Here is an 11,066-nt window from a genome sequence, read left to right on the forward strand (position 1 = left end):
AAATGAGGTTTCTAGAATTCAAACCCACCTCTGAGATCATCTTCCTACTACACTAGCCTGCCTCTATTCCCCAAAGAGCCTGGCACTTAATAAACACTCTGTTAGTAATGAATTCAACCAAAGGAGAGAGTAAGCCTTGGCATTTTTCTGAATGGAGGAATCTTCCTACCTGCACCCACTCTAGGGACTATATGACAATGACTTCCGGCCTCGGGAGAGGGCCATCTCCACCTGAACTGGGCCCAGCACATAGGTGAGCCTTGAGCATTCCACCCTTCCCACTCTTCCTTGCCCCAGAATCCCAGAGCTGGAGCACTGAGGCAATTCAGGAACAGCATCTACTGCCTGATATGTGGGGATAGGAGTGGAAAGGGGAAAAGAACAGCTTGTGCCTTCGGGAATTTGCTCCCTGAAGCCCCTGCAGTGATTTCGTTTGTGTCTGGCTTCCTATAAACAAAGCAGAACAATGAGAGGAAGGAATACCAGGAGGCACCAGCGCTAGCTGGAAGGAGAGGAAGTTTGCGGTGCTCGCCAGCAGGGCGGTTCCCGGCCACTAGTGTACTGCAGCTGGGCATGCACACTCCTCGCAGACCCGGCGCTCTCCAAGGAGAAAAGAAAGTTAGTGGGCTTGGGGGACGTTTCCCTTCTTTTCCTAGAAGAGGGTGGCAGGGGGGCTGGCTCAGAAAGAAACCATCACTGACCAACACTTGGGGTACTCTGTCAAAACGCTGCTCCTTCCATACTGAGTCGCTTTGCTCCTCCTCTTTCCCCCAGTCAACCTGGGGTTAAGTGGGAAGGGGAGTAAGGCAACTCCAGGGGATGCCTTCCAAACTCCGGGAGAGGGAAAGCACAGGAATTGGGAGAAGACGTGAAGGCAGAGCTTGAACTCCTATGTACCCGGTGACACAAGACTGCTCTGAGGGTGGCGCCCGCTGCTTCTCCCGGGCGCCCCGCCAGCCGCTCTCCCTGGCAGTGGTGCCCTTTCCTCGCCCTCTGCCCGCCCAAGAGCTGCTGGCCCAGAGCAGCCGCATTCCCGACCCTCCAAGGCGAAGATCCCCTGGATTCACCCCCTCACTGGCCTTTCCGCCTAACTGACTGAAACCCGGCTCCCCAGGCACAGATTTTCCAGCCTCCCTAAGAAATGAAAGGTTCACGTGCCCTTCACCTCCCTCCCTGCTTTCTAGCGTCCTCAGCGCCTCCCGCCGCAGTACACGCCGAACAGCCAGACAGTGGCGCGCCCCGTGTTGGGGAGAGGAGGGGAGCAGACGCCTGCAAAGTTTGGAAAAGTTTCACAGGGGCTGGGGACTGGGGGTACGGGGTGCCGACTGGGAGAAGGGGAGGGTCACCTGTTGAGGGAGGGAGGGAAAGTTTGCCTGGCCCCGCCTCCTCCTCCCGGCACCCCGCTCCCAGCCGCGCCGCGCCTCCCCACCTGGCCCGCGCTCACCTTGAGGCCGCGGATCTCGCCGAGGTGCAGCTGCAGGCGGCGGTTCACCTCGCGGATGAGGTTGCTGTGGTCCAGCATCGCGCTCACCTTCTCCGCCTCGGCGCGCCGCAGGCTGCGGATCAGCTCCTCCTTGCTCCACTGCAGCAGCTCCTCGTCCGACACTTTGGACAGGTCCTCCACGGGCGCGGGCGCGGCCGCGGCCGCGGACGAGCCGGCCGGGGCTGGGGAACAACTTTCCGCCGCCGCCGCCGCAGCCGCCGCTGCGCCTCCGGCCGCCTTCGACATGGTATCCGCGGGGTGGCAGGTGCAAGTGGGTGGAAGAGGCGAGGCGACTCCCGAAGGCGCGGGCGCGGCGAGGCCGCCTCCGCCCACACCCCTGTGCGCTCCGGCGAGTCAGCGGCACCGCCCAGGGGCCGCTGGGTTGGGGCGGCGGGGGTCGCGCTGGGTGGCCATCCTACCTCGCCATCCCCGCGCGCGCGCCCGCGCTCCCCCAGGGCCCGGCAGCCAGCCGCTTGCTGCTGCCGAGGCCCGTCCCAACTCCGCGCAAGTCCATGGTGAGGGGCACTGGGGAGCCCGGGGCTGCCGCGGGAAATCCTCGGGGACAGCGGGGGAGCTGCACCCCCGTTCCCCTGCCCTCTCCTCCGCCCTAAGCCGAGACTGTCGCCCCCCGCACTCTCTGCCTTGCACACAGGCGTGCACGCACACGCACTTTCCTCCCCCTTGCCCAGCTGCAGCCCCCGGCTTCTCCCCTCTCCTAGCTTGGAGGGCGCGCCGGGCACCGCGGCGTCTCCCCGGCTGCTCTAGCGACGCCGCCGCGGCTGCCCGAAGGCTGCTGCGCTCCTCCTGCCGCCTTCGCTGCGCCCGCGGCCGCTCCTAGGCTGCTCCAGGAAGCCTTCGATTTGCAGAGCCGAGTCGAGAAGGGGTGGAGGGTGGGGGACCGGCTGGAGGAGGAGCCTGGAGCTGGGGCCACCCGTAACCCGCAGCAGCTCCCGCATGGGCTGGACGCAGCTGCCACTCGACCGCTGCCCGGGCCCTCGAGGTGCGCTCCCCGCTGTCCTGCCCGGGAGGGCTGGGGGCGCGGCTCTTTCTGCGCCCGGGCGCGGGTGGGGCTGGAATGGGGAGAAGGTGAGGAGCTGTGGCCGCCCAGGCTTTGGGAGGCTCGCGCGCGCCACCGTGTGGCGAAAGAAGCTCCCTCCTCTGCCCTCTGCACAGCGGCCTTGTCACCAGGCAGGGGAAACAGCTGCTGACCCAAATGCGAGGTGCTTCGTATTTGGAGGGATCGGGGATCAGGAAAGATGGGGTAGCAGGACCTGAGGGATAACCAGTTATTTGCACTTTGGAGAATGGGAGGAGAGGCAAATGGCAAAAACGGGGGTTGGGGGAAGGGGGAGCTTAAGAAAATTCAAATGGTCTGAAAAGGGCGAAAAGAGGCTTCAGGGCACTGCTCTTATGGGGCTACCCATCCCCACCCCCCACTCTCGCCCCACCCCTAGGCCTTTGTCTTTTCTAAAAATCCACTACTCTATGAAGAAGCTTCGGGAGAAGGTACTGGATCTTTTAAATTTTTATTTGAAAAATATCAAAGCCTTTAGGCGAAAATAAAATACCTTCATCTCCTGCTTCCTGAAACCTGGATTTGAAGGTCAGCACAGTCACCTCCCCTTGGAGCAAAGCAAGCCCCCTCAGGCAAGCTGAAATGCCAGCCAAGGAGATTTCCATTTTCTTCTATGCCGCAGGCTGCCAGGCGTTTACTGGGTCGGCTTTTTTATGATGGTTATTTCTGGAAGGAGGAAGTCTGAGTCCCTGGCTTCTATCTTTGGGCTATCCTCTTGTAAAGTTGGGTGGAATCGTCTCTGGGCTGAAAACATGCTTTTGCCTAAAGAGGTGGATGCCCTTGACCACCGCATGTTATTTCCAGTGGGGTACAGGGCCGGAAAATGGCAAGGATCTACCCCCACCGGGTTTCAGTTAACCCGGGTGCAGAGGGAATAATCTCTATCTGGTAGGATGATAATCAAAATCAGTCCCTTCACCCGCCGGTCAGTGCGTGTCCCCTATTGGGGACACTGAGACCTGGCTCCCGGGAGAGGCAAGGAAATGTGGTACTGCTTACGGTGACCAAATGGCCTTAACATTCCCCTCAGCTTGACTAAACTTTAGACAGGTTTCTTCCTAACTGTAGGCCCCAGACCTTCCTTTTCTCAGAGCATTTACTTTAGCCAACTTCCACTGATGAATGTTTCCTCTGACCCTTTGACATGTAAATCTCTCCGCCTCTTGCTGGGTTTTACAGCCTGGGGATCTTTCTCACGGATCTGTGAGGCATCCCTTTGAAATGTAATCATCAAGGAAAAAAGGGTCCCTATCTCCTAGTGTTTGTGGAGAGTTGGAGCCTAACTTTAATAAGTTCCAATTAGGAAACACAAATGGCCTCATTACTCTGACCAACTTCCCATCCTAATCTCCACTAGTCTTCTACTAGTTCCCCTCTCCCTCCCCCCTCTCTCTCTTCCCTATTGCAATAGCCTTGAATAAATCCCCCTTGTCTGTTTAACTATATCGGATGCAATTTTTCTTTGACACCTCCAAGCCGCTCTCACGCCCACAGAAGGCTCTGCTCAACACAGTTCCTAAGACCAGTTTTGTCACAGAAAGGGAAAGTGAAGGTCAGAAAAAGATAAGTCCTATCTCTGTTACTTGTTAGTTCTTGTCCTTGAACAAACCATCCGACCTTACTGGCCCTCAGGCAGCTAATGATATGGTATACAAGAAGCGCTTGATCGAGCCACCCTACAGAAATGCAACCTTATTATTACTGATATTACATATTACATTGGGCAGCCTCTTGTCTAGAAATAGGAACCAGGACTTCTGTTTATTCCTCCATCATGGGTTCTTCAAGAGTCGTATTCTAAAATGAAACAGCCAGCCCCCTTCTCTGCTAACTCCCTCTGATCAGTTAACACCTGATAGATATGAGAAATCAGATAGATGGCTGAGAGGAAAAATTAGACTTGTGTTGGGAAGACAAGGAAGAAGGAAAGCCAAAAAAAAAAAAGTCTCCACAAATTATATACACTAGCAGTGGATTACAATTGAGCTAGATCACCTTAAGGTTTTGATGTTTCTAATTTTGGTCATTGATTCAGAATAATAATTATCTGCATGAATGAATAATGTTGCTTCATGTTGCTAAGGTCATGTATGGTGTCAGGAGTTTCATTTGACTGCTAAAAACAGAAACTCAAAAAACAGTCACTTTAAAAAAGTCATTTATTTTTTCTCACCTACCTAGTATTCTAAAGAGAGGCAGCTGAGGGCTGGTATGGTATCTTCATGAGGTCGTCAAAATCTTAGGCTCCTTCTCTCTGCTCAGTCCCCTTTGGGATGATTGCCTCATGTCCATAACATGGTTGTTGGAACTCTAGCCATCCAGCTACATGTAAGGCAGGAAGAAGGTAATAACAACTGCAAAGGGGCACATGCCCCTTTAAAAACTTTTCCTGGTGGCCGGGGGTGGTGGCTTATAACTGTAATCCCAGCACTTTGGGCGTCCGATGCAGGTGGATCATTTGAGGTCAGGAGTTCAAGACCAGCCTGGCCAATATGGTGAAACCCCATCTTTACTAAAAATACAAAAATTAGCTGGGCATGGTGGTGCGTGCCTATAATCCCAGCTATCGGGAGGCTAAGGCAGGAGAATCGCTTGAGCCTGGGACGCGGAGGTTGTGGTGAGCCAGGATCGTGCCACTGCACTCCACTCTGGGCGAAAGAGTGAGACCCTGTCTCAAAAAAAAAAAAAAATCCTGGTAATTGACCCAGTGAATTTTGTTTATGTTCTAATAGGCAGAGCTTACCATATGATCACCTCCCAGCTGCAAGGGAAGCTAGAACAGTGTTTTAAGTTGGGTATATTAGTTAAATGGAGATTTCTGAAAACCAGCCATAAATGACCCTAAGTCTTTAGTCCTGATGGTTTTATATCATATAATTTTTTTGAGTCAACTCTATTTCATCCCAGCTCACTGTTGCTCAGCCTAGGTTCTCACTAAGTCTCACCTGACCCTTCTCACTGGTCCCTCTGACTACAGCATCACCTCTCTCGAATCTGCTTTCCACACAACTTCCCAAGTGAATCATCTCAAAAAGTCAAGTCTAGCTACTTTACCCCTGAGATAGATTGAATTATTGCTGATAATTTTTCACAACCTCCCTACAAAATTAATTAACATTGGCCAGGCGTGGTGGCTCACGCCTGTAATCCCCCAGCTCTTTGGGAGGCCAAGGCGGGTGGATCACGAGGTCAGAAGATCTAGACCATCCTGGATAACACGGTGAAACCCCGTCTCTACTAAAAATACAAAATATTAGCCGGGCATGGTGTCGGGTGCCTGTAGTCCCAGCTATTCGGGAGGCTGAGGTGGGTGAATGGCGTGAACCCAGGAGGCGGAGCTTGCAGTGAGCCAAGATCGCACCACTGCACTCCAGCCTGACGACATAGCGAGACTCTGTCTCAAAAAAAAAAAAAAAAAAATTAACATCCCCTTCCACCGTGTGATGTTGTAGCGCCTCCCCTACAGGGGGCAGTTTTTCTCCCCTCCCTACTGGTATTGAAAATCATATTGCAAGCATATGACTTGCTGTACTAACGCATGTGTGTGCACCTGACAATGTACCCCTTCTTTGAAGAGGTCTCAAAAGGCGTCTGTCTGCCCACTCGCCCGTCTGTTCTTTCCATGCTTCACCAGGAGAAGAGCTAACCTTGGGTAGCTGCTGTTCCTTCAGTCTGAGCCACACACTCAGCCACCCCAGCCAACCTGAAGATCTGCAGCATGAAGCAGAGCCATGCACACAGACTCACAGATCTGTGTGTGAGAAAACAAGACTTGTTTAAGCTACTGACTTTTGGGGAGATTTATTGTGCAGCATTACTAATGCAATAGTTAGCAGATACAACTCCCCTGCCTAAATCCCTTTGGTGGCATCTCAGCACCTTTCTGTGCAGTGAAGCTACATTTCTTAGCAGAGCATATAAGATGGACACAGTCTGATGCTTGCTTACTTTTTCAGCTCCACCTCCTACCATACTTTCCCTCATATTTCATACTTTTTCAGTTCTAAACTGCCTGTAGCTCCCTGTCAGCATTCAATATACCTCTGTACCACACTGATGCTCTTTTCTCATGCACGGAATGCCTTCCTTGCCTTATCCTTCTGAATAACTTCCAACCAGATCCTTCAAAAGGCATCATCTTATCCAGAGTGCTGGCATCAGCCCACATTTCCCTGGCAGAGGCAAAGGTGAGTGTCCGTCTCCACTCCCATAACCTCCAGTGCGTACCCCTAGTGCAGTACGTAAAATAGAATGCTGAATTACAGGAAAATATAAGCAGAGGCTCAGACTAATCCAGTCCAATCCCAACAAAAGGGTTTAGCTCCGGCCAGGATTTAATATTATCTCTTTTCTGCTTTCTCCAAACCATACAAATTTTTGTCATGCTCTACAGAACTCCTTGGTGCCATTAGGGATGTTACTGAGGACATTGCTCACGACATCCCATAATACCTTATAAAAACTGCACCTAATCCCTGTGGTTCTTTGGAGGAACTACATAATTTTCATCCTATGGACACTGAATTTTGCAATTGGTTATGTATTCCTCTTTGTGCTGGCTTCTAGGAAGTTAGATCTAAATTTGTGGCCCACCTTCAATAATTTAGAGAAAACTTAAGGAATGTAATCTGTTGACTAACCTGACTTCCATCATTTTCTCACTTTCAAATTTCTCCCTCACAATTTCTTCTTTTTAACCTTATGTGTATGTATCTTTGCAAGTTACTGCTGGCATTTTTAGTACGGCAGAAAAGAGAGGAAGGGAGGGAGGGACGGGGAGAAGGGTCTCATCTTCAATTATAGACCGTATGTTTTCTGTCTCTCATTTACTTTGGTGTCTGCTTTGGCTTGAATATGTGTCCCTCCAATAATCATATGTTGAAACTTAAACCTTAAGGTAATGGCATTAAGAGGGGGCCTTGGGAAGGTGATTAGGCTATGAGGGCTCTGCCCTCATGGATGGGATTAGTGCCCTTATAAAAGGACTTGAGAAAGCAAGTTTGTCCCTTTTTGCCCACCCTTCTCTTCTACCAGATGGGGAAACAGCATTTGTCCCTTTTTGCTCCTTTTGCCTTTCCACCATGTGAGGACACAGTAAGAGGGGCCATCTGTGAAGCAGAGAGTGAGCCTTCACCAGACACTGAATCTACTGGACTCTTGATCTTGGACTTCCCAGCCCCCAGAAATATGAGACATACATTTCTAATATTTATAAAGTACCTAGTCTAAGGTATTTTCTTATAGCAGAACAAATGGACTAAGACAATGTCTTTTTCCTCTTTTAGCTCCTAAGCTCCCTGAAGACAAAGTCTATTTCCTAACACAGAGTTAGTATTCAATAAATACAGGAGGGAAGGAGGAAAGAAAGAAGGGGGAAGGGAGGAGAGAACAAGTTTTCCAAGGGCCTTCATTCTGATTTTTTTAAAATATCCTTCTTGTTTGGGTTGGGTCACCACCCAAACACATACACAAGACCTCTTCCTTTTGAAAATATCATTACTGTTTAGTATATGCTATTTTGGAAGTCAGAAGAGTGATATGTAGTTCAGAAATTTTTTTAATATTTCAAAATTGTTTAAGTGTTGGATAATATGATGCTTTAACAAGTTAGCCTCAAATTTATGCAAAAAATGCACTTCAGGCAATGAGCTTATTTGCTGTTGATGCCAGACATAAATATCATATATACAAACAAGGCTGAGGTTTATCTCATTTTTCTGTGTTACAACAAATAACATAGGCAGCCACTGAAACGCCCTGTCTTGCTCCATCAAGAACCAATTTCCCAGGCAATACCTCAAAACTCAATAGAAGTACATTCAATTTTAGCTTTGTTACCTAATTCTGAGTTGAGATCCAGAGAACACCGTCATTGTGTGGAACTAGTAAGTAGCTGGGAATTCCCCTAAAATAACAGAAACCTCTGGTGGTAATGTTATTGATGGATGGCCCCAAAGATACTTCCACTGTGAGCTACTCCCAAAGTGTTTTGCCTTATCTAGCCCTACAAACTGAACATTGAGGAGCTTGCTGCCTTTTATCCTATTTTGTTCCCCTAGGAACTATGGTAGAAATGGCCAGGGAAGGGTTTATCTAACCACCAGGAGTACGCAAAGAAGAGAGGTCCAGCCAGCCTGCCTCTCAGATTGTTAAGATGCCAGGTGTCTTTTGGCTCATGGAAACAGCTGTTCTGCCCCCTCCCGAACCCTAGACTCACAGCTACACTCTGTGGGTATGTTGAAGCATGCATTCCAGAGAGAAAAGCATAAAGCAGAGGGTACTTTAGGAGCCTGTATCTCCTGTTGTTTGTAAAGAAAATTGGCATATCTCTGTGTAGTAATCCCTGGACCAGTAATGCTATCTGTATTATTAACTTTCCTCCAGGTCTCTACTGCATGGATTGTCAATCTTGGCTGCATATTGGAATTACCTGGGGAGTTTCAGATGGCCCCTCACTAGATTTAGTTTGTCTGGGGTGCAGTCTGGACACTAGGTATTTCAAAACTGTCCACATGATTCTGATATGCAGCAATTTGAAAATTACTGTTGTTGATAGTATAGAACACCACCCTGTAGAAATATAATACAAGCCGCACATGTAATTTTAGATTGTCTAGTAGTTGCATTTAAAAAGTTAAAAAAGTGATAATTTTAATAATATATTTTCTTTAACCTAATATATCTAAAATGTTATTTCAACATGTAATCAACATAAACATTATTGAGAAATTTATACTTTTTTATTAACACTTCAAAATGGATTATGTAGTTTATACTTACAACACTTTTCAATTCAGACCAGCCACATTTCAAGTGCTCAGCAGCTACATGTGACTAGTGGCTGCCATATTGGACAGCATAGCTACAGACTATTTGGGGGGTGAGCAGCAAAATGAGGGTGGCACCTGTAGTGGACTCCATCCAAAAGGTATCCACCACCAACTCATCCTTAGAACCTGTGATTGTTCTCATGTATAGCAAAAAAGGACTTAGTAGGTGTGATTGCTTTAGGTATCTTAAAATGGTAAGATTCCCTTAGCTTATCCAGATAGGCTCAAAATTCAATTGCATGTTTTCTTATCCAGGTGGGACCAAAATGCAATTGCATATTTCTTTAGAAGCAGGAGATTTCACAAAGAAAAGGAGAAGGCAAGAACCACAGAGGCAAAGATTGGAGAGATGTGGCTGCAAGTCAGGGAATGCTAGCTGCCACTAGATACTGGAAGAGTCAAGGAATGGACTCTCCCTGGAGCCTCCAGAGAAAACCTAGCCCTTCTGACTCCTTGATTGTTGCCTTATAAGACTCATTTCAGACTTTAGGCTGCATATGAGAGAATAAATTTCTGTTGTTTTAAGCCACAAAGTTTGTGAGCACAATAATAATATAGCACCATTTATAACAAAGCACTATGTTTTTATCTGTATTAGTATAGTTATCACCGTCTTTCTTACTTTATACCTGGTGGATACCTATTGATTTTCTTTTTAGAGGGCAGGGATCTGTCTTATTCATGAATGAATACTCTGCTGCACCTGGGAACTAAAGTGTTTGCCATAGGAGTGCAGTAAAGGTTGTTCAAATGGATCTGAAGCTCAGTCTCTGTGGTGCCCATATTCTTGTGTGCATACAGGGAAAGCACAAAGGGAAGGCTGCTTCCTGAAGAGATCTCCACATGGAAGAGCTGCAGATCACAAACAACCCACACAGCCATTGTAACGCCTGCTTGCCTGGTCACTTATGTTTCTGAGAAGCCATAACTCCAAGAATAGGAAGAAAATGCTAAAAAGCAGGGGCTGCCTAACAGGTCTGACTTGCAAGGCAAACTCCTGGCAGGCCTGGCCAGCTTCTGCTTGTCCCAGTGCAATCCCACCCCCATAGGATCTGGAATTTTTCAGTCCCTTTGCTAAGATTCCTGAAATAGACTTAATGAAGAGCCTCAGAAGTGAAAATTCCTCTTCACACATTTGCTCAAGAAGATTGCTTTTCTCCTAACACAGAAATCAGCTGCCTTGAGGATGTGCAAGTTTGATTAGGGAGTCTGCTCTTGCCTATTTCTCAAACAGGTCAGGCCCTGAAAGAATCAGTGTCACCCCTAAGGTGTTTGCTTCAAATGCCCCCCATATAATCAAAACTTATAAATGATAAGCCAAAAGTTGAGGTACACTCATTGCCTTTCAGAATGAAACCTTCCAAGGGGCCATGATCATATTGTGACTGGACAAGAACTATCATGGATGAGGCACATCATCTTTTGGAACCATCTATGGAACAGATATTATTATTCCATTTTGCGGAAGAGGAATCTGAGGCACAGGCCAGACAGATGCAGCTAACGTTGAGTGGCATCCTGATGATCACCTTCATCACAAAAGGCAGGGGTGCTCTGAGGACTGTAGGTGGCTCTCAGAACTCTGACCTCCATGGCAGCCATCAAGGAGTGGCAAAGGGGGTCCACAGTGGCATATGCAGTGAGATCCAAGTTTTAGGCATTCGGAGTAGAGCAAGCC

General features: G+C 48.7%; 1 protein-coding gene and 1 pseudogene across 6 annotated transcripts in view; one reads left to right on the top strand and one right to left on the bottom strand.

Moving 5' to 3' along the window:
• The window catches only part of CCDC85A (coiled-coil domain containing 85A), a 208,782-nt gene extending 206,060 nt beyond the window's left edge, over window positions 1–2,722 (bottom strand). For 3 of the 6 annotated variants that reach the window (XM_031008358.3, XM_019020599.4, XM_004029266.5), the window contains exon 1: window positions 1,445–2,721. In XM_031008358.3, coding sequence (XP_030864218.1) covers window positions 1,445–1,729 — 285 coding nt within the window. In that variant the 5' untranslated portion in view covers window positions 1,730–2,721. Of the gene's footprint in view, window positions 1–1,444 lie in introns of all 6 variants that reach the window. The other 3 variants (XM_019020598.4, XM_031008357.3, XM_019020600.4) reach the window with 3 other exon arrangements.
• LOC129531474 (uncharacterized) lies at window positions 2,438–10,412 on the top strand (annotated as a pseudogene).
• Window positions 10,413–11,066: the final 654 nt, after the last annotated feature.

The sequence above is a fragment of the Gorilla gorilla genome, chromosome 12 (genome assembly GCF_029281585.2).
Source record: "Gorilla gorilla gorilla isolate KB3781 chromosome 12, NHGRI_mGorGor1-v2.1_pri, whole genome shotgun sequence".
NCBI lineage: Eukaryota > Metazoa > Chordata > Mammalia > Primates > Hominidae > Gorilla > Gorilla gorilla.